Consider the following 22727-nt stretch of genomic DNA (forward strand, 5'->3'; position numbering starts at 1 on the left):
TCCCCTGGTCCCCTGCACCTACCCGGCCGGACTAGAGACAATCTGCCCAGGAGGAAGAGGCTGAATGGAGGTGTTACAGGGAAGAGGACCCCCAAAGGAGATGTCATCTACAGCCTGCTTCAAGGCAAGAAAAGCCTCAGCCAGTAGCCAGGTGATCTGAATAAATGGTTTTACAAAACCTCCAGGTGGGTCCAGATTAGGTCAGGGCTCGAGGTCAGAGACGGGCTTGGGCAAGGTGGGAAATCAAGCACAGATGTCTACACACAAAAGGGCCCCTCGGCCCTGTTCCCACCCTGGGGATTCAAAGACGAGGCCAGTGTTTTGAAAAATATAAAATTTTAATAAAGGCTACATCTCTTAATTACAATAATTATTGTACCAAGTAATTTTCCTTAAATGAACTCTTTATAATGCATAATTTACAGTATAAGTAGAACAAAATGTCATGACAAAAGTCATTGAGTACAAGACTTGTAATAAAAAGGCATAAAATATATTTATACATAAACCCCTTTCAAAAAACAAGGGAAAGCTTGAGCCCTCAATATAGGGCGACACACGGAGCGGGTGACCGTGCAGGTACAGGTACTGTACTGATTTAAAGTCAAGCACTAGAGATAGTGGATTAATACTCTTTTGCCGTACACTATATACAGATGTATAGTACAAGTAACAATGGCAAACAGAATGTACAGATTAACTTAACACAAAAACCCGAACATCAAAATGAAGGTGTGTGGAGGAAAGGTGCTGCTGGGTCTCCCTACAACTGTTCATTTCTTTGTGGGGCAGGGGGTAGTTCCTGAATGGCTGTGGTCCAATGACTAATGTAAAACAAAAACAGAAACAAAAAAAACAAGGAACTGTCATTTCCACGAAAGCACAGCGGCAGTGATTCTAGCAGGCCTCAGGGCCCTGGGCCTGGGGAGGCTACATGAGGGGGAGCCTCAGTCACAGGATCAACCTGGGGCCCGAAGGAGCGGGGTTCCCTGCCTCTCCCTCTGCAATAGATCATCCCATCCAACACAACCCCCAAAATGTTGATGATGACGCAACATGGTCAACCCTCAAGACCTTTAAGACAAAACAGAGCAGCATAGGAAAAAAAAAACAAAACGCACCAATTTCTGCATGTGTCAATGGTAGGGCACCATTTTAAAAAGTCTGTCTAAAACAGTCTGTCTTCACTTGGAGGGACGTAGTGCAAAGCATAATTCCTCTGTTAGTGAAGAAACCATGAACGCACTCCTAGCTCAACTCCTAAGTTTAGTCAGAACAATTAAAACTTCCTGTCTCCCCCTTCCAAGTTTAAAGCAGCATATCCATAAACTGGGGATGGGGGAAATCAACTGTTCTATAAATATCAGTAAGGATTCCTGTTCAGGTAAGCTATACACAGTTTCTCTTAGTTTATGGATTTCAGATCCCTAGGAAGTCATATATTATGTATGGCAGTCTCTCAAATACAGGCAGCATCTTCAATAGCCAAGAGTGGTCATGTTTTTAATAAATAGTTCAGGCTTTTCTTATCTCAGTCAGTACCCAGCTCATGAATCATGAAAATCAACCTCCCCCCGCCCTCCCGAAGGCCCACTGGCCGATTCTTCCTTAGACTTTGTCTTCTTCATTGGTTTAATTTTCCTTCAAAATGTTTTGTCGCAGTTGCTCACAGCCAAGACAGTTCACAAGAGCTTCGGGCTCCAACAGTTCACCAAAGCCAGACCCCAAGGCTCAATCGATCCGCTCCACTTTGCCCAGAATCCGGCCTTCATACATCGGGAGCACCGTCTCATCCTCCCAGATCTCCTCAAACACCGCTCCACAGGCAAACTCATCGCTTGCTTTTTTGAAGTAATACCTTAAAAGGAAAACCAAAAAAGCTTCTTGGTAAACTGCATTTTCCACATTGTTGAAAAGAAAAGCATACCAACATGGAGGACTGAGGTATCCTAGGAATTTGCTATGGCAGGTGTGCCTGTACACTGTTGCCCACATCTGCTTTAAGACGGCAGCTGGGACTGGCCACACCACAAGAAGCAGGTGGGCCGAGATGATGAAGGCCAGGCACCCATTGAGCAGCAGCCTGGGCTGGGCCTGCCACCTGCAATCTTCAACCCAGCACCTCTGCTGTCTCCTGACACATATACACTGTGAAAAGCAGAGCTGCTTTCCCCCGCCAACCTTTTTCAGCAGTGGGGTGGGGGAGGGAAGGGAAGGACAAATGCCTGCAGTTCATTTGCAGCAGGAGCCAAGCAGGTCCTTCAAAGAGACTCCAGACTATCTCCAGGTTCAGCCATCCTGAACCCATCACACCTGGAGAGCCGGAACCTGCCGAAGTCTGTAAAAGGCTGACTTCCAGATGGTTTAGCAGTCCAAAGGCCTCTCGGCCTTCCCATCCTCCAGGTCCCAAGTGCAACACTCCTGGATGGCCCTGGCACAGCCACACACGAGGCAAGCCAGCCCAGCGCAGCTTCCCAGGGCCGAACAGACGGCACTGGCCCCATGATGCCCTCCCCTCTTCTCCCCATTTCCAGGCCTCTTCTCCCATCCCATCCCTCCAGGGTCAAACACCAAAGGCCCTTCTATTATGCCCATTGATTAAAGGCTCCTTTCATCCCTCCCCAGCGTTCTTTCTTCTGAGGCTGTTTAATTGTACAGATGCAAATGCCTGGCCTCTCAGGAGTGCCACATTCGGAAACAACTGCTGTCCTCTTGGGCCAGGCCCACCCCCAAACCCCTTCTGAGGAAATTAAGCAAGGGCCTCTTCCTTCCCTGTCCCCAGCCAAGGGAGACCCCTCAGAGGGATTAAACTTGCCCCTGCAAGCTGTCATTTCCAGCCCATAAAGGCCACTCACAGAGGGAAGGTCACAGTCCCCTGGGGGGATGGGAGAACCTTTCAAGCATTTAATTGTGTCTCAGGGTTATGGTTGGGCTTTGTCTTTTCCCTTTAAAAATAAAAAAAAAATTAACTCCCCTTGGTTAGAGCTCAATTTTTTCCCTCTTTAATAAAGGCAAGCCAAATACTTTCGTAGGAGATAAGGCAAATACAGTGAACAGCTGGGTTTAGTCAAGGTTCTTTGTTTTTAGCATTCCTGACCCAGCTAATGCAGTGGGGTGAACAACGGCACGGCTCTGACTAGGCAGCACTGAAGACACGTCATGTCAAGGGGTCAAAATTCTCGGGGGAGCGTGAGAGGAGACAGTGAGAAAATGGGGAGGGGCTCTGTGCACAGGAGACTCAGGACAGTGGGGGGAAAAGTCACTTCTCCACATAAGAGGCTCAAATCCCAACGCCACCCTCCGTCAGACCCCTTTGGCCCCAGCTCCGACCCCTCCAGGGTTTACCAAGTTGGGCTTTCACAGCATGTCTGAGCAAACACGCAGCGACCTTTTACATAATTGCAACCTCCTCCAGAGAGGAGAGAGGCCACATTCTCTCGGCCCCACCCCCAGGACTTCAAACACACTGCACTGCCCTCATTTTCTCCAAGAAACAGGCTTTTCCACTGCAACATGCTTTATGTGGCAAACTTTGCTTTCTTCTGACATCTGGCACCAATAGCGTCTGGCGCGTCTGAAGGGACTGTTTGCTTTTTGAACCCCTGCCATGTTGAGATTACTCAACGCATCCCAGGTCCCCCCCACCTCCCACCCCTGCTCCACGGCCCCAACCTCACTGGGTCTTTTTTATTTTTTTGAAGGGGGGATGTATTTGTACAAATTGAGATGTTGAAGCACCAGCCCTGCTGGGAGGGTGAGGCATGACACCCTGTGTCCCTGTCCTACCCCAGGAGGACACTGAGTCTAGCTCAAGCCCTGCAGAGATAAGGCAGCTGGGAGGGCCTTCCCACAGCCTGATCCACTCAGGAAAGAACTGGAGAGGATCGGAGAGTTGACCATTTGTGCAAGTCTTTGTGCATTAAAGGGGAGGCCAGGGCTTCAAAGCCAGGCTTATTAACTGTGCCTCAGGGAGAAAAAAAAAAAAAATCAGAGCCAGATGTGGCCACAGCAGCTGAAGGAGGCACTTTCCCCACAAGCCTATGCCAGCGCCACATGGCTCTTCTCCAAGGTCACCTGCAGTTCCACTCGAAGTCCAGCCGAGACAAAGCCAAGATCAAAATGAATCCCCAGAGGGACACACTTGTGTCATTAGTTTCACCTTGTGTCTTTTCAAGATAAAAGCAGCAGCAGCAGCAGCCAGGCCTGTTCCCCCACCCCTTTGATACCTTTTCACAATTGTCTCTGCCCAGGTGTAAAAGGGACTATCCAGACCCAGCAACACTCCCTGCTGGCCAGTTACCTCCAGGGGCTCAGTCCAACCTCCATCCCCTCCCCACTCCAAAGAGAATCACTTTGAGCCCCCGCCCAAACTAACTCCCAGATGAAGGTGGCTGGTAAAACTATACAAGGCCTGCTCTAGAGGGGAGGGTGTCTCAGAGCCCTGCAGGTGGACTCATCCCCGTCCAGGAGCCCATGCCCACCTGGCAGGTTACCAAGGGCTATTCAGAGTTTTCCACTCACACCCCTGGCCCTGGTGGCGGCAATGGGTTCACACCTGGGAATAGACTGTGGTCCTGGCACAGGGACAACGGCACACAGCTGAGGAGTTGGAACTCTGTCTTGGGTGTAGACCCCAGAGTGAGCACCTCCTTAAACTAGGGTGCCCCTGTCTCACCCTTGTCCCAGCCTGGAGCCCTAAACCTGGGACAGAACTGGAGCAGAATCCACACATTCTCTTGGGCTGCAGGCCATGGAGAGGGGCAAGGGAGGACTCCAGATGAACTGAGGCAGAGTCATCACCTGCTCCTTACGAGGGAAATGATCAAGAGAAGGAATGGCCTAGGCCTAGCCCTCATCCTCCTCAGCTCTTGAACCCTCTCAAGGGCCCTAAAAAGTCAGCATGGACCTTCTCAAGGGCACCTCCGTCCACTCTGCAGACAAGGTAAGGAGACCAGGAAGTTCCCTTCCTGAAGCCCCTGCAGGGGAGAAGGCAGCGGGGCCCAGGCCCGGACAGGAGGAGTAGACTGCCCTATTCACCCTGTGCCCACTCGCAGGTCCAGCCCCTTCTTTGTTATGGACAAAGGCGCATCCCTGCTTCTAATGGCCCATAAAATCCAGGGAGGCTGTTCAGGTGGAAAGGCAGGGTAAGAAAAACACGGGGGACTTTTCCTAGGCATGGTTCCTGACTATTTGGAGCCTTCAATGTGGGGGTCTCTCCTAAACTCAAGCCAGGAGGGCGGCGCTTCCAGACCCTCCCTCCTAATCAGTGTGCCTGTCCCTCTTTTTGCTCCCTGCTCCCCGCTCGCCCACAAGCCCCTCAATTGCAGGTAAAGCCTCTGCAGTGTGGCCTGAGCCCCACTCTCCTGTCAGTGCAAGCAGCTGCTCCTTTTCTCTCCTCAGTCTGGTTCACCTGGTGGAAAGAGCCTGGCCAGGTCCCCCAGAGAACCCTCCACGCAGCCTCCCTCTTGCGGCTGCTGCTTCGTTATTGCTGCTAGCGGTGAGGGGAGAGAAGAAATGAGAAGGAGCCTCCCCCAGCGCCTGCTGAGCCCCCTCCCACCCTGCCCCACCCAGGTCTGCTCAGCCAGGGGAGCTGCTCCAGGCTCTGGCTCTTGGTTCTGAGCAAACAAACTGAGAGCAGAAAAAAGCCACAGGACTCTTACCTATAATTTCCCTTTTTGCTGAGCTGCTCTTTAAAGTGGCCCAGGGTCAAGCTCTGAGCCTTCAGCATCCTCCGGTATGGAATTTCTTCCCCACAGAAAAAGTAAGTGACAACCAACTCACTGGCCTGGAGCGCGTGGACACCTGCCAGTTTCTTTGGCTCTTTGTGACTGAAAATAAGATGGAATGGAACAAGTTTAGCATTTTAAAGCAGACACACATCTAAAACAAACACACACGTGCGCACATGTGCATAAGTGACAGGGTATCCAAACACTAGGGCTGCAATTGTAAACCCAAAGTGGGGGCTGGGGCAGAGCCCCACATCCCAGAGTCAGGCAGCTCTGGGGGACACACAGTCCAACCCCACATGTGCTGCATGCAGCATGCAGAAAAGGATGATTTCCTTTTGGTTGTACAAATTGGTATCATTTCCCCCACCGCCACCAAATGAAAGTATACAGCGGCCTCTTTCAGGCTGGCATAAATGGGGTGCTTCCCCAAGAAGATGAGAGAAGAGAAATTGTCACAGAGATGCCGGGTCTCACCTGGATTGGAGAGTGCTAAAGAGACAAACCCAGAGCAGGACACCTTTGGGATGGCATGAACTCAGAATGACTAAAGCCCACCCCTTATTCCAGCAGAATGAGAACAACTAATGGGGGTTATCACACAGTCATGTCCATTTCCCCATTTATTCTGAGATTTTGTAGAATGGCTTGAAAAAAAGGCTGCTAGGCCGGGCGTGGTGGCTCACGCCTGTAATCCCAGCACTTTGGGAGGCCGAGGTGGGCGGATCACTTGAGGCCAGGAGTTTGAGACCAGCCTGGCCAACATGGCGAAACCGTGTCTCTACTAACAATACAAAAAAGGAGCTGGGCGTGGTGGTGGGCGCCTGCAATCCCAGCTACTCCGGAGGCTGAGGCAGGAGAACTGCCTGAATCCAGGAGGCGGAGGCTGCAGTGGGCCGAGATTAAGCCACTGCACTCCAGCCTGGGCAACAGGGTGAGACTCTGTCTCAAAAAGAAAAAAAAAAGTGGCTGGCCCAGACCCAGACAGCTGGTACACTTAGGGTCAACCAATTGAAACAATGAAAGGGTCCAGGGCAGTGGCCTATTGAGGACTTCAAACATTGCTCATTGCTCAGGATGAAGACACTAAGAAAGAAAACTTGCTACAGACCATTTTAGATCTCTTTAGCAGATTTCTTTTTAATTGCACCATCCAGTAATTAAACTGAGCAGGCTCCTCAACCTACTTTGAAAGAGACTAAATTTACAAAAAGAATCACTGCCCAATTTGGGGGAAGATATTCTGTCTTCTCCAAACAAAAACACAAGGATGGTCCCCTCCACCTCTGCCACAGTGGAAAATGATCTTTCTGCTCAGGGGTGACAAATGTTTCCAGTACTACTAAATTGCAAGTTGAATGGGGGCAACTTTTCCAGCTGAATTTGAGGTCCCTTCTACACTTCTGCTAATGGCTTCATGTCCCAGCTTTTGATTTGTGTATGACCAGAAAAACTTTTGCTATGATGCATTTGTCGGCAGGACATGGATGGCAACATCTACGTTTACTGTTCCTCATCACTAGCGCTAAAATCAAAGTGATTTTAAAAACCAAAAAAAGTTTCATGAAAATGAAACTCCAGATAGCGAATATTCTGAAACATAAACCACTCGGCAGATCTCAGTAATGTCAGGTAAAGACACTCACTCTTCTGGAGCCAGGCTTGGATTGGAGAAGGGTGTGGCTCCCGTCTGAACAGTGGCCGAGTGATTCCTGTCCCTCTGCTGACTGGCCACACAGCACCTGAGGACACAGCCAGGGCGAGGGATTTAGAGGTACACTGTTGTCCCCAGAGCAATTGAAAAGCAGACAGAAAATTACTATTTGGCCTCCTGAAGAGACACGAACCCGACTTCCATCCTTATGGAGACCCAACCAAGACCCTGGGTTAACAGTGGCTGAAGAGGCCAGGAAGACGTCTTGGAACAGCCATTCTAAGCCCCCCTGGGAGCCCAGGATGGGACATTCTCAGCCCCAGCAAAGGGCTGAGGACTCTTGATCCTCCATCTCACAGCTTCTTATATACTCAACTAACCAGCCTTAAACAATCAAGACATTTGTAGGGAATGGGATTTGTAAGCAATTGCTGAAATTCATTCTCCCAATTCTAGGCATGACTTGCCTCACAGATCCTGGCTTAACTCTAGTAGAATGAACATAACTGAAGGGAACAATTTCTAGAAGCTGGAAAGCAGCAGCTTACTCATCCATAAGTAATTCTTCTTCTCATGGGAGGGTTTGAGACCCAGGCAGAAAGAGAGACCCTCCCCATTAGCCACAGACCAGGTCTCCACCCAAACCCAATCCCTGCCTCAACCTAGGACCCTTCACTTCCACTCACCGCTGCTTTGGGGGCTTCGACACCTCAGCTAGCCTGCGACAGGCCTCCTCCAGCTGAGCCAGAGTGTTGGGTGGGGTCAGGGGAGGCATCGCAGGGTCCTGGGTGAACAGGTGGGCACGGGGGGTGGTGCGGGGGTGCCCGCTGTTGCCCCCCCACAGATGGTGCCGGCTGGCTCGTTCGCCTGGAGACGAGCGGGCAGACTCCAAGGGGTAGGCCTTTTTTGTGCTTTGGGCACTAAACAAGGAATGAGCAGAGAGAAAACAGAAGGAAAGAAACTGGGTTAGAAGAACTGGAAAATGTGACTTCAATAGAAACTTGTCTATTCTGCTCAGAGAGAGAGAGTAAAAAAAATAACTACCATAACACGAACAGGGGTCAGTGCCAAAACATGACATTTTTGTGGTCTGCTCAGTCCAACGTTTAATATTAAGATGGCAGGAGCAAATAGTCACATTTGTATTCGGCGGACTGCAAAAACAGCCATTCCCACAATACCTCCGTACTGAGTGCCCATGACCCTCGCGGCCGCGGCGGCGGCAAGCGGTGTTTACCTATGGGGCTTGGGCTTGCTCTGCCGCTCACTCTCCAGCATCCACTGCCAGACATCCTGCGACCTGTCTCCTTCCTCCCGGGGAAGCTGCAGGGCCCCAGCTCCGCCGGGGGCCCCTCCTTCCCTGGCGGGCAGGGCCAGGCCCGGCTCCGTGCCTTTCCCATTGCGTTTGGGCAAGGTACTGCCTCTGCTGCCGCTGTGGGGAACCAAGAACCACACCCAACCCAGAGACCCGGTTAAATCTCCGGGACTCCTAGAATCAGACAATTCAGCAAGTCGGGGGGCTGGTGACACGAAAGACCCATGCACCTGCTCCCCGCACCCTCACCCGGCCGTGCCCTCTGCCGCCCTCTTAGAAACTAAATGCCTGTAATGCGGCTCCCACCTCACACCTGCCCATGGACCTGGCTGGGAGACAAGCCCCACACGGGACACTGCGGTCCGCCCGGCACTTACCCAAACTGCTCGCTGGGCATGGTTTCCAGAGCCTTGGGGTGGCTTTTGCATTTCGAGTAGCAGTAATACTCGCTGCCCCCAGGGCAGAAGCAGTGCACCCGCTGCGTGGCCTCCGCCTCGATCTCCTCCTTGGTCTTGGGGACGGCATGGTGGTGGATATAGTGGTGGTGGACATGCTTTGTCGTCTGCTTGGTCACAAAGCCTTTGCCCCCGAGGAGGGGGCAGGCGCCCGGCGAGGCGGCCGCGGGAGGCAGCTTGCCACCGGGCGGGAGCAGGGAGTGGTACTGCGAATGGTGGTGGTGGTGGTGGTCCGGGGAGCGGGAGCGGGGGCTATAGCGGCCTACGCCCGGAGACTGGCAGCCAGGGGTCTTGAGGACTCTGGACAGGTGATCGTCCAGTATCGTCTGCGGGTCTTCCTCGTAGCTGCCGGAGGGCAGTAGGGAGAGGGGGTGCTGCGTGGGCGCCCCCTCCCGCGAATTGAGTGTGAGCTCGGAGCCCTCCTTCTCTTCATCCTGAAAGGGAAGACGTCAGAAGGGGAAGTGACCCAGGAAGCAGAAGGGCCAGAGGCCCTGGGGTTGCAACATTCGGCTCCCTACGCAGGAGCACGCACACCCGTGTGCACGCCCACAGCCACGCCTATGCGCACACGCACAGGCCCGCCTACACAAGCACATATCCACACGCATATGCACACCCACACGCAACCCATGCACATGCGCACACAGCCCACGCCCAGGCACACACCCACACGCAGCCCACGCGCATGCGCAGCAACCCAGGCACATGCGCACACCCTAACGCACCCCACGCACATGCGCATACACATACGTGCGCGCACGCCGTGGACGGAAGCAGGAAGAGGGCCTAGGCCGCATTACCTCTCGGATCTGCTGCAGGCGCTCCTCCAGGCTGTGGCGGCTCTCCAACTCCAGCTTCAGCTTTTCCAGCCTCGAGATCAGCTCAGCTGCAAAGGTGGCGGGTTCCACGGGGGTCATCTCCTTGGGCAGGCGGTGGGTTCTCTACAGGACGTGGAAAGGAAAGGGAGGAGGCACGTTCAGCAGGCTGGGTGGGCGGTGGCTTGGCCGGAGCTTCCCGCACCAGGCGCTGTGCACCGCAAACCCATGTTCGGGTGTAGGGTGGATGGCAAGGCGGCCTGGGCTGCTCGGGACTTTTATGCGCTAGCGCCATGGCCTCATGGAGAGCCATGGTCCCCACCAGCGTTTGCCTTGGGCAGGAGCAGTTGGTCGCACTCCGAGAGGCCCTGCTTGTTCTCTCTGTAGTACAACCAGCCCATCAGTAGCTACTCTGAAGTAGAAAATCTTCAAAGACTGTTGTCAAACATCAAAAAAAAAAAAAAAAAAAAGGCAGCCCTCTGAGGTGGGGAGGGGAGAGACCAACTCAAGGAATAGAAAGTAGAATCTAAACAGAAAGAGAGTTGAAAATTTAAAAAAATAAGATTGGAAAGGAGGTGGGAGGGAAGAAAGTGGGGGAAAAGGGAGTCAAACGGCCTGGATCAGAGAAGAAGTGGTAATTTATTTCCTGGCCGCACACTGCGCACCTTTGAGGTGGTGTTGTCTCAACACTGTCCTCGATCTCCCTCGTTTTTCTCCTTCCCTCCTCCCTCTCTCTTTGTACAGAAAATGAAGAAAGCTGCTGCAGGCTAGTAGCAGAACACTGCTGAGCTTGGCTGCCTGAAGCTGATCTATCAAGGGAAAAGGGAACATCTCCAAATCAAGTGCAGAATATAAAAAGGCACCGAGTACGCCTGCCAAAAGCAGCAAACAGAGAGAACCCCTGCTGCCCAGCTTTCTGTCCTTTTCCTGTCATCTCGCTCCCCCCACCCAACCCCCCACCTCTCCAGTTGTTCTACCTCCTTCTTCCTAATCTCCCTCTTGCTTAGCTCCTTTCTTTGGGCTGGGGTGGGGGTAGCAGAAAGCTAACTTGCAAAGGCTAGCATCTCCCCCAGCTGAAAAGATGGGCCTTGCCACGGCAACCACTTAGCTGCAGAAACTGGGAGAGAAGAGAAAGGCTCCTGTGTAGGTGGCCATTCTCACACAGGCTGGCTCCTTGCAGCCCCTGATCAAAGCGCTGCCTGATGGAGAAAGTCGATTTGCACACCCCAGGACAAAATCATCTAATTTACAAGCTTGGGCGATAGAACTTTTCTTTGTTAACTCACATATCCCCCAGTCAAAAAAACAATGATAGTATGTCATCAATACTTGTTATCTGTAGAGGGAGGGGATGCTAGAGGTCCTCAGAAAAGCAATTTTAATATGCTAATTTTAAAACAAGGTAAGTCTGCCCTTGTCTGTGTGAGGAGCTTTCAGAGAAGAGCTATAGTTTGTGCACTAATGCAACATGGGTTTAGCAATTCAATGTGTTAATTTTTTAAACACAACATAACCAGACCAATTAGATTCTCTGAAGCTGGCAGGACGGATTCATAAACACCTGCTGTGAGCTGGGTGCTTTCTTCCCCTCCCCTCCTTGCAACCTGGATCTGAGGCTGTTGTAAACAGCACAGCCCTAAAATGGGAATGTAGATGGGGAAGTTCTCTTGAGTACAGCCATGTGCTGGCTGCTTTAGCAAGCATGGAAATAAAAGCAGAGGCCCCAGAAGAGCCCTTCATCCACCATCTCAGTCACAGGAAGAAGCTGCTCAGGAGATCCTCACTTCTAAACACTTCGTTCATTCCGCATTTGATAGGCACAGACTCACCAGCAGGTACCAAGCCAAGTTCTGGAGTTGGAAAGGAACAGCTACCCTCCAGGGCTTTAGGAGCCAGGAGGAGAAATGGTCAATGAATACATAAATAAATGACTAAAATCACGGACTAAAATGACTTGGAGTCCTGTGGTTGACCCAAGAAGTAGAATGTCCCAGTGAAGAGAGCAGGAGAATGTCCCAAGGGGGGGCAGAGGTTCCTTATTCATTCACTCAAATGTTTATTGAGCACCTATTATGTGTCAGGTACTGTTCTAGTCTCTGTGCATACAGAGGTTAACAGAATAGATAAAACTCCCTCCCATCAGAGGGCTTCCATTCTAGTGGAAATACAGTGAGCTCACCAAGCTGTAGAGAAGCATGGATCATCTAGCATTTCTTAGTTTCTGGGAAATAAGTGCTTCAGTTTCTTTCTGATAGGGAATTTTTTTTTTGAATTCAGAAAATGCAAAGGTTCAAAAATAGGTCATCAAACCTCTCACATAGTTGGGATGTTTGTCTCCTCCAAATCTCATGTTGAAATATGATCCCCAATGGTGGAAGTGCACCTAGTGGGAGGTGTTTGGTGCCCTCCCTGCAGTAATGAGCAAGTTTTCCCCGTAGTTCATATGAGATCTGGTTGTTTGATAGAACATGGGATTGCCCACCACCCCCCCAACCTCAGCTTGCTGCTTCTCTCCCTATGTTACAAACTGGCTCTCCTTCCCCTTGCATCATGACTGAAAGCTCCCTGAAACCTTCACCAGAAGCAGATGTTGGCGCCATGGTTCTTGAATAGCCTGCAGATCCATGAACCAAATAAACCTCTTTTCTTCGTTTTTTCTTTTGAGATGGAGTCTCGCTCTGTCGCCCAGGCTGGAGTGCACTGGCGTTAGCTCACTACAACCTCCACCTCCCAGGTTCAAGTGATTCCCCTGCCTCAGGCTCCCAAGTAGCTGGGACTACAGGCGCACGTCACCACGCCAGGCTAATTTTTGTATTTTTAGTAGTGGTGGGGCTTCACCATGTTGGCCAGGCTGGTCTCGAACTCCTGACCTCAGGTGATCTGCCCACCTCCGACTCCCAAAGTGCTGAGATTACACGCATGAGCCACTGTGCCCAGCCGTAAACCTCTTTTCTTTATAAATTACTCAACCTCAGGTATTCCTTTATAGCAAAACTGACTGATACCTCATAATCACATCATTGTGCTCACCATCACAACCCAAAAAACCATGTAATGCCTATTGTCCAGTTCTTTTCTCTTCCTTTGCCCTAGGGGACCTTAGGTACTGCTTGTTTCTACCTTCCCTATACCTCTCCCCATTCCACCACCCATTTCTTTTCTTTAGGACTCAACATGGCAGAAAACAGCTGTCTCCTCACTCCAGACTGTACTCACCGGGAAATGAGGTAGAGACACTTGGCCATTGGCCTTCACACTGCGATGCATTTCTCTCTGGAGCTGTTTCTTACTGCCCACACGATAAGGAGGAATTCCATCTCTAAGGGAAAGGAAAAGACAGAATCCACAGGCTTACGAGGATGTTTTCAGCACATCACATGGGCTACTGTCATATGCCATCTTGAGATCCCGCCGACAGGGCCACATGCTTCCATAGGAGTGTCACATGTCTCCAGATACCATCGGTGCTCCCACAGGGAAGGACCCACCCAAGGTCAAATTTAAATCCTGCCCATCAATCATCTATGGAAACTTGGCTTCCTTGGATGCAGAAGCATCAACTTGGAAAGAGCCTGGAAAGTTAATCTCTTGGGCTGTTGTCTTAGAACTGGGTTACACTCCAGCCAGCCTAGGCAGAGCAAAGGCTCCCCTATTTTACAGGTGCCCCAAGTAGGAGATTCTCAGGCCCCACTGGTCCTCCCACTTGTTCCCACTGCTTCAAACCAGGAACCAGTGCCTTATGGATAGGGCCAGGGCAGAAAGTTGTAGGGATAAGAACCAAACCTACAGAGGGCTACATCAGGCATTAGTGAAGCATGCATAACTCTCCAAGTCAACCTCCCAGTCATTTCCAAATGTATTTCTTTTTATAAACCAGTACAGGGTGATTAATAAAAAGAATATATAACATTTAGGCCCCTTCTCTCAGCTCCAAACCCTACCACCCCCAACCAATGAATTTTCAAAGACACATGACCAATGTGGGCATGAAGAGAAAAGCCCCTACTATGTGGTGGTCTGTGCAATCCATTTAAAGATTAGCACCTACTATGTGCCAGATCTTCTCCTAGGCACTAGGCAAGAGAGCAGTAGACAAAGTGGATACATAATTCAAACAACTGCCCTCTTGAAGTTTACATTCTAATGGGGAGGCACAGGCAATGAACAAAATAAAAAATAGTATGTTAGTGATATGTACTATGAATAAATACACAGCAGGAAAAGGAGAATCACTGGTGAGTGGGTAAGCTGCAAATTTAAATTGGATGTGGGTGTCAAGTCCTCATTGAGAAAGGGACCTTTGGGCAAAGACCTGAAGAAGTATGGGCCCCTATCCATTATATTTTTAAAAACAAAACATTAACAAGTAGAAGAATTTTTAAAAAGCCGCCACTCCAGCTAGTGTTCACTACAACTATGACCTAGAGTTGCCATGATTTTTTCCAGAAAGAATTTCCTTCTTAAAAGCAGAATGGTCAAGGTGTGACTATTTTCCCATTGATGTCCCTTCAGGAGGCCACTTATTTACAAAAGCCTCAGGGTGCAAACATTTTCATAATGAATCATACTTGGAGGCTGTAAATATTGAAATTGGGTGTTTGGCTACTTCCCTTTCCCCAATGTCTGGTTCATCATAGGGTGGAAGAAAAATAGGATAATTAGCAATGTCTAAAAATACCCAGGGGGCAAGCCAGGAGTAACTAGTCAACCTCTAGCTCCTTATCTGAAATGCCCTAGAATTCTAAATAGCTGCATTTTCAGGAAGTCTACTGACCTAGGTCAGAAAACAGGAACACAAGGGACAATGAAGATTCCAATAGATCAACAAACCAATGTATGTTAACCAAACCCTGGCTAAGGAGTGCATAAAGGATAATTGCACTGAGGTGAGTAGGGAAGGGAGAGAAGAGAGATCAGTATCCAGAGCAACAACTTACCCCCAAGTGTGAGTACTGCCCCAAAGAAAGGTGAGTATGGAGCAGAGACAGAGCACTGTGGGAAGGATTCGCAGCAGCTGGCTGACCAGTGCTGGAGAAACACGTCTTCTACTCATGACTGAGAAACAGCCTCCTACTCATGAGGCTCGGCACCTGACCAAGCCCACCTAAAGATTATTTATCAAAACTCTGTGTCTTCACCTTGGGTAGTTGCAAACGGGACTTATAAGCATGCCTGGCTTGACCAGAAACCAAATCGCACCCAAGGCAACTGATGCCAACCTGAGAATGCCAGCTCGTAGATACCGAGTCCCTACTGTACGTCAGACATTGGACCTATAATCAGACTTCATTCTCATAAGAACCTTAATGAGCCACATTTTACAGATGACCAGAAATGCTCAATAGCTCACCTAGTGTTACAGTCAGTAGCAGATTGACAACTCATACCCAAGCCACTGCTGGACTCCAGAACAGGCATCTGTAACAACCTACACTTGGTCATTTCAATAAGATGCCCTTCCCAGCCCCAATCAGCAGTCAAGCTTCCTGATGGTCTTAATGTGGAGATGCCATTTCCTAAGCCCCACGCAGTCACCTGACATTGATAAGGCATGAGGGGGAAATTTGTGGAATTTTCTGGGAAGTCCTCCCCAACCACCTAGTACTCACTAGCTATGGGGCTCGCCAGGTGATTCCCAAGCCATGCTGAATATCCCCATCTCTCACCTAAGATACCTTGTATGGTAGGGGTGGCGGTATCCCACAGATTGGGCTCATGCTGGTCTAACCAAATTCTGCTGCCCTAGGGCTGTAAGACAATGTCTATCCTCCATCTCTCTTCCAGGGACTTAGACAGTGGATGACTCTGCTTCAGCCCTGTTCCTGACAGTCTTGGGGGCAGGAGTCAAGCACTGCCATGGACCCCACCATGACACAAGTGACATAAGGCTTCAAGAGTCCTAGAAGAGTCCCCCGTCCACCCCCTCCAAGACTCTTGACATTTCCACTGGTAGCTTTCACTCTTCCTTCTCCCAGACGAAAGTCAATGGTAGAGCTTTTATGCCTCTTTTTCTTCTTCCATATAATAAGGTTAAAAAAAAAAAAAACAGGATGGGGGTAGGGATGGGGAGGGGAGTAGATAACTGCAATATTGAAGGCAAAAGGAACAAATGATTTCATAAGCACCTCATACCCCGCCCCCCATCCCCCACCACCACCACCACCACACACACTCCATTACCCAGGGCAGGTGAAGGACTAAACTGCTGGAAAGGCAACTTGTAACCAGAGCAGAAAAGGAAGATGTCAGCCTGTAGAGGCTCAGAAAGGCTTAACAGGCACCTTCAAGGAAATGTGGCTTTAATTCCCTCCAGCCAAGAATCTTCTTCCAAAACAGCTCCTCATTCCAAAAGGGGGCCTCTCTTCTTTTATTCAAGCTCTAAAAGTCTGTGATCAGTTTCCTGGCTGCTCAAGCCTGTGGGCTGGAGAGCACCAGAGTTTTGGTCCCTATACGGTCTCCTTTAATTATAAACATTTTAGTTAACGAGCCTGCTGCCGGGCCCAGCTGTTTCTGGGGAGCATGGTTTTGAAGTGTGGACTCCACTTAGCTGCCATTTGAGCCGAGCCAATTAGCTTAGCCTTTTGACTCCACCGTGCCCGACCTAACCTGAATGTCATTTTCTGGCGACTTTGAAATAGCAGACTCATGCACACATGCGTCCACTCGCATCTTCATTTGGCAACCACTCTGAAGGCAGCCTCTGATCACAGCCAACATCAAAAGCCTGGTTTGTAGGAAAAGGTTAATATTTGAAGTTCACTCAGATGCATTTCCTGGTGTCCAAAGTAAACCCCCATAAATAAGATATAAAGAAATACAAATAAATAACTCGTGACATTCCCTGTGTGAAACACCAAAAAATCATCTTGTGCTGATTTGGGGACACTCAGAGCTGAAGCAACATACAAACGTAGCTGATCCTGATTACAAGAGCAACTCCTAGCAGAAAGAAGAGACAAAGGCCTCCACACCACTGACTTAGCTTTCATGATTCCTGGCAACATCTAACCATGGCTACACTTGGGCGGCAAAGAGTCTGCTGCTTCTGACATTTTCACCCTCTTCACTCCATCCTTCTAAGCCTGATGCCCTGGAATGGCCCACAAGCCTTCTGCCTCCAGTGCTGCAAGGATTTTGGTGGGAGTCTGGCAGTTAACGTTAAAAAAAATTTTTTTGGCAGGTTGCGGTGGCTCACGCCTGTAATCCCACCACTTTGGGAGGCCGAGGTGGGTGGGTCACGAAGTCAAGAGATCGAGACCATCCTGGCCAACATGGTGAAGCCCCGTCTCAACTAAAAATAGAAAAATTAGCTGGGTGTGGTGGTGCACGCCTGTAGTCCCAGCTACTCAGGAGGCTGAGGCAGGAGAATCACTTGAACCCAGGAGGCGGAGGTTCCAGTGAGCCAAGATCGCGCCACTGCACTCCAGCCTGGCAACAGAGTGAGACTCTGTCTCAAAACAAAATTAAGCCATTTCTTCCGAGAATGCAGGTTTCAGAGTAACAGGCTCATAAAACAGCCTTCTCAGAGGCCCAAATGCCCAGCCATCTTTAACAGGACTTTTTACTTAGCAGGAAAACAGAAGTCAGCAGTAGGCTTTGGGAGAAGGCAATGATTTCTTTAAAGCCCCTGCCTGCTCTGCACACTCAGGCCCCGGCGTGTGGCTCCCTGGAATAACCAAGTGCAGGCCAGCACTGCCCCAACTTCTACCCAGGCCTCTTGCAAAGGCCCCCAGGACTTAATTGGTTCTGTCGCAAATGAGACGATTGCTTTCCTGGGTTTGTGTCTAATGAACTCCAACCTTCTGGAGTCTATTGAAGGCTGCCTGTGACCCCCTCTCTCCCTCTCCCCCTCTCCCCAGCCCTGTTCCCTCCCCAGCTCCCAGCAGGGCAGCCAGCCCCCCTCCCCAGCCCCTCACAGCCCGCACTGGCCATTGTGACGGGAGAAACAGCCAGGGCTCTTTTCATGCTTTATGGGGCGCTCCTATTCACTTGTTCAAGGAAATTTCAAAGGGGCCTGCTACCCTCTTATCCCCTCTAAGCTTCCCGGGATGAACAATGGGCTGAAAGCGATTCAGTTCAGCTTTTCATCCCCCACACACTTTATTTCTCGCCCGGCGCTCTCATCTGCACGAGGCCTACAATTGGCAGAGTTCTGAAGAGGGGGTCTGATCCCAGCCCTGGGAATCCCGGGTGACCGCCCGGTGCTGGGCAGGATCACACACACCCAGGGCCAGTCGGCCAGAGAACACGTTGCATCGCCAAGTCTGCTTGCAGCAGAGTGGGGAGGGCCCCAGAGACCCCCATGCCTGGCACCCAATGGCAGCTTGAGTCAGTGCCAACAAGTCTGGAGACCCTTCTGATGTTTTCTAGTGAGCCCCACTAGAGGCAGCATGAGACAATGCCCAAGAGACAGTGACCCCGCATGGATGCCAAATGCACTCCTAATTAGTATAAATGCCCAGGTGGACACAACTGTGACAGTTAATCTGATAACCTGCGCACTTGATTGGGAGAGGGCACAGAGCCACTCAACACCACCAGGACGAACAGAGCCAACACCATAAGCCCACGGGGCTCTAGGCCTTGCAGCACTTCCTCCTTGCTTCCTGGTTTATTCATTTTCCATCCAAGGCAGCTTTGCCACAGGATAGGCTTATTAATACTCACAGGTTCTGCCACCAGGAACCCAAAGGTATCTACTGTGCCCCAAAGAGAAAGCCGCTACATGAGGGACTTGCCCTGTTCTGTCTCTGTATCCGAGTGGACCTCACTGAACTACACACTAACCCTTGCCACCTAGAATAGGGACTGGCAAAGGTAACCTTTCTGATCCCTGAAAAGTGGCTCCCCCATGCTTGGAATCCAAAGTGCTTCAGCTAAAGGGGGAAGGGTGAAAGCTTTAAAGTCACCTCTAAATAAAAGAAAGTTTTTCTTCTGGGAAGGGGATAAAAGAAGAGGAAGTAAATGGGGAGGCTGCAGGGGAGAACTTAGAACCTGCTCCCTTCTACCCCTCCCAGAACCAGTCTTTCTAAAAAGCAGTCTTGATTACTAAGAAATATAAATAAAAGAAACCCAAAGTGGCTCAAAGGTCTCATGACCAACCGGTCCTATTCACAGATCTCATGTTGAGAACGCTCATGCCTGGGGGAAGGGCAAAGCGGGCAAAGTACAGGGCCTGTGTCTGGCCTGGACCTGAAGTCTGTCTCAGAGGTGCATGGCTGTGGAAGCACCAGGCCTTATTTCCTCATCTGTAAAGTCCCAAGTATCTGCCTGCCTGCCTTCCTGATTGGGTCTTGGGAGGATCAAACAGAAATAAGTATGGGACTACACCCAAGTTATCTCATCATGAACCCAGAATAACACCTCAATGATGGGGACTGACATGCAGCCAAGGACCAGGAAGCAAGCCAAAAATAGTCTCTAAGAAAACTAAACAGAAGTCTTATCGTCTTAGGTAAACTGCATTTGACTTAGGAGATTTCCACTCAATGCCTTCAATCAATTTCAACTTACTCTTATTTTACACATAATGCTAAGATTCCCACACAATCCACAAAGTAATATATGCTACAGGAGGAATGCTTGCTAGAAGCAAGCACACAGACAGCAAAACACAACAGCAGGGAGAATGAAAAGAGAAAAGAGAAACTTTTCAAAGGGGAAAGGGTCAGATAACCCTATGCACCCTCATTGCCTATGAGAGAAATACCACAACAAAGTACACAAACAGATCTTGATATTATTTGGATAACTGAGAGATAAATTATGCCCTGTCTAATACTATGCAATAATGACAGAGCAAAATGTATTCTAAGAAATATGTCCACCAAAAAATTATCAAAGCACAATTTTTTCAAGTATGGATACCGAAATTTCAGTCAATATGGAAAACTCACTTCTGTGAAACTTCTTATATCTCCATATTGGATGAAAGATGTGTACTTTCCCGTTTCCATATTGGATGAAAGACGTGTACTAATGCCAAAATGCTATTTTTATTAAAATTCAAACTTTCACCTTGAGGATATCTCTCCCTGTACTAACAAGGGAATTTGAGGTAACACAATAAAAGCCACCAGCAAAATAAATAGTAGGTTCCCAAACTCACCTCATCAACTTTCCCTCCAACTGGTCCCATGCCACAGGCCAGGCAACAGGACATTGGCCAATAAAAACCAGATAGTTTCAAACAAACTGGAAGAATAGATGGTCCAGTTTTAGGAAGCTAAAAGGAACAAACTCTAAATAAGTGTGCCAGAACTTACATGGTTCAATGGGTTTGCCTTTCAAAATTGTTCCTTTAGCAGGCGAAATTCTGACTCCAAAACATTGAAAAGCTTTCAAGACCATTTCTGGAACAATGAATCTCAACCGGGTGTTGGGTGAGAAGCCTTTGGGGAATTTTACCCATCCCCTATCCCCAGGCTCCACTCTGGGTCTCCTGAACCAAAACCTCAAAGGACAGCCGGAGACAGGGATACCCAGGCCACAGCTACACATCCCTCCTCATGAGACTCACTGAGGATCACTGCTGTCCATCCACAGAGATTGCCATGACTTGACTTCAGATGACCTAAAATTCAAAATGTTACCTTGACTAAGGGCCTTCTGACCTCATCGGACCACGCCAATGTCTTGGGTTACTTTCAAAAACCAAAGGCTGTCTGCCAAAGATCCAGATCAGACACTACTTTGGAGAGAGCCCCTACTTAGGGTCCTCAGTATCTAACACAGAGTATCTAACACTCCACCCACACTTACTGAATAAACGATGTCCATTTAAAAACAAAACAATGCGGAACATTACACACTGTGGCTCTTTAGAGATTTCTGGCTTTCTCACCCCCACTTGCAATGCCTTTTCCTCCAAAAACAATGAATACCTAAACACAGACCCTTCTAATGCCACCTTGTCTCCCAGCTGTTGGTTCTGCAGACAGGATACCTGGGTTTCTGGACCAGCCAAGCAACTGTTCCTACAGGGACAACCAGATGATGACAACCAGAAGAAGGTTTTTTAAACTCAAGGAATCTATAAATATTCATTCATCCTAATCTTCTACTGTCCTTTAGTTTTTCTTCTGTTACAATATCCTCCCAACTTTCAAAGCTCTAAGCTTTACCCTACCCAGATGACCATGTCATCCTCCTTAATCAGCACCATACCCTTGTCATACTCCCCTCCCACCAAACTGATGTCCATACATGCACAGGTGGGGTCTGCAAAGCCAGCTGAGGATGACAGACGATTCTGGCTAAGTGCTCAGGTGGCATCCACTCCCAAGCAAGCCCACAGAAGGGCGGCCAGGATACTCACACACTGCTGTCCGTCATGGACATGGAATCATCCGTCAGCGCATCACTGGATATCTCACTGTCGTTGGCGCTGGTGGCTGGCGCAAAGACATAGCCAGAACCTATGTGATAAGGATTAACAGGATCGCTCCTCTTGAAGGACCTATGGGCAAAGTACAAAAGTGGTTCAGTCACTGACCCTCACCAGAAACCCAGGTAATCAGGTGACCGCAGGACAACCCAGCACACTATCCCACAATCTGCTCAACGCCAACCTGCTGCCCAGGTCCAGTTGCTCACCTGGGCAGAAAGCAGGGGCCACAAAAGGGAGGCCTCCTGAGCCACCGGTTCACCCTGGGGAAAGCAAGCTGGTTCCTCTGCCCCCAGTGGTGGGTCTGCCAGGGCAGAGAGTATTCCAGAGGCAGCCCAGGGGATCCTGTGAAGCTCTAAATGCACTTAGAGGAAGGAACTGGACTCTGCTTTAGGAGAGGAGGCCATGGAATAGAAGAGGGGAACGAGTCAGTGAAGATGAAATATCTTTCTCTGCTCCACCTCCCTATCCAATCCTGCACCAAAGAATACAATTTCAGGGCCCCAAGACATCTTAAGTACCTAAACTCCTTGTCTGGGGTCTGTTAGCCCAGTCCAGAGATGCAAACAGCTAGAGGCCAGTGTGGCCTTCTCACTTTGACCCTGGGCCCACAGTGAGCTGGACAGATGGGACAGAAAAGTTCAAGACAACGTTCAGGACTCCAATCCCACCTGTGAGCTCTGCCATGAGCCGTTGCCATGCCCCTTCCCCCAACCCCGGCTTCCTCTCCCCAGGGCTGGCTAGTGCAGCAGGATTGAAATGAGCAACACAGCTGTTTCAAAGGAAGGCCCAGGCCCCTCCTCTGGTGTCTCCAGCCCTTTTGTTTCAATGGCCTCTGGCTCCTCATTTCACCCTCTTGATCTCCTTCCAGAACAACCAGTGTGCACATCTCCTGCTGGGCCGCATTCCTCTTGTGTCACCAGTGAGGGGCTTAAGTAGCGGGGAGGGGCAGATAGGTCGGCAGGCTGCAGGAAGGGACCACGTTAAGGCCTGAAGTCGCAGGAGGCCTATTTACAAAGACCCTGGCATCCTCCACTGGTCCCACCAAGTCTGTGCCAGCAGCAAAGAAATCAAGTGAGGGAGAAAAGAGAGGCTCAGAAAAGAGAATATATTCTATTAGTCCACAGCAGCTGGTCTGTAAAGATGGCCGTGGGATTGGCAAATGAAAAGGACCCAGAAAGGTGACAGTCAGCTGTCTGCACATGTTCACCAAGCTCCTACTCACTCGCTACATGCTGAACTCTGGTCTTCCAGCACCCATGGCCTGGTGGGGGCATGTCACCATACTGTGGGGGTGTCATGAGGGAGGTACGCTCGGTGTTATCACAGGCTCACGAGGAGGGGAGAAGGAGCACTGGACTGTGCCCATTCTA

General features: G+C 49.9%; 1 protein-coding gene across 8 annotated transcripts in view; it reads right to left on the bottom strand.

Moving 5' to 3' along the window:
- Nucleotides 1-317: 317 nt before the first annotated feature.
- Nucleotides 318-22727, bottom strand: part of AXIN2 (axin 2) — a 33113-nt gene continuing 10703 nt past the window's right edge. For 4 of the 8 annotated variants that reach the window (XM_001163162.5, XM_016932767.4, XM_016932766.4 and 1 more), the window contains exons 3-11: nt 21286-21426; nt 13185-13287; nt 9954-10094; nt 9076-9587; nt 8621-8815; nt 8070-8303; nt 7376-7471; nt 5661-5828; nt 318-1858 (exon numbers count right to left, since the gene is read on the bottom strand). In XM_001163162.5, the coding sequence (XP_001163162.3) occupies nt 1732-1858; nt 5661-5828; nt 7376-7471; nt 8070-8303; nt 8621-8815; nt 9076-9587; nt 9954-10094; nt 13185-13287; nt 21286-21426 (1717 nt within the window). In that variant the 3' untranslated portion in view covers nt 318-1731. The remainder of the gene's footprint in view (nt 1859-5660; nt 5829-7375; nt 7472-8069; nt 8304-8620; nt 8816-9075; nt 9588-9953; nt 10095-13184; nt 13288-21285; nt 21427-22727) is intronic. The other 4 variants (XM_054670595.1, XM_016932770.4, XM_016932769.4 and 1 more) reach the window with 3 other exon arrangements.

The sequence above is a fragment of the Pan troglodytes genome, chromosome 19 (genome assembly GCF_028858775.2).
Source record: "Pan troglodytes isolate AG18354 chromosome 19, NHGRI_mPanTro3-v2.0_pri, whole genome shotgun sequence".
NCBI classification, from domain to species: domain Eukaryota; kingdom Metazoa; phylum Chordata; class Mammalia; order Primates; family Hominidae; genus Pan; species Pan troglodytes.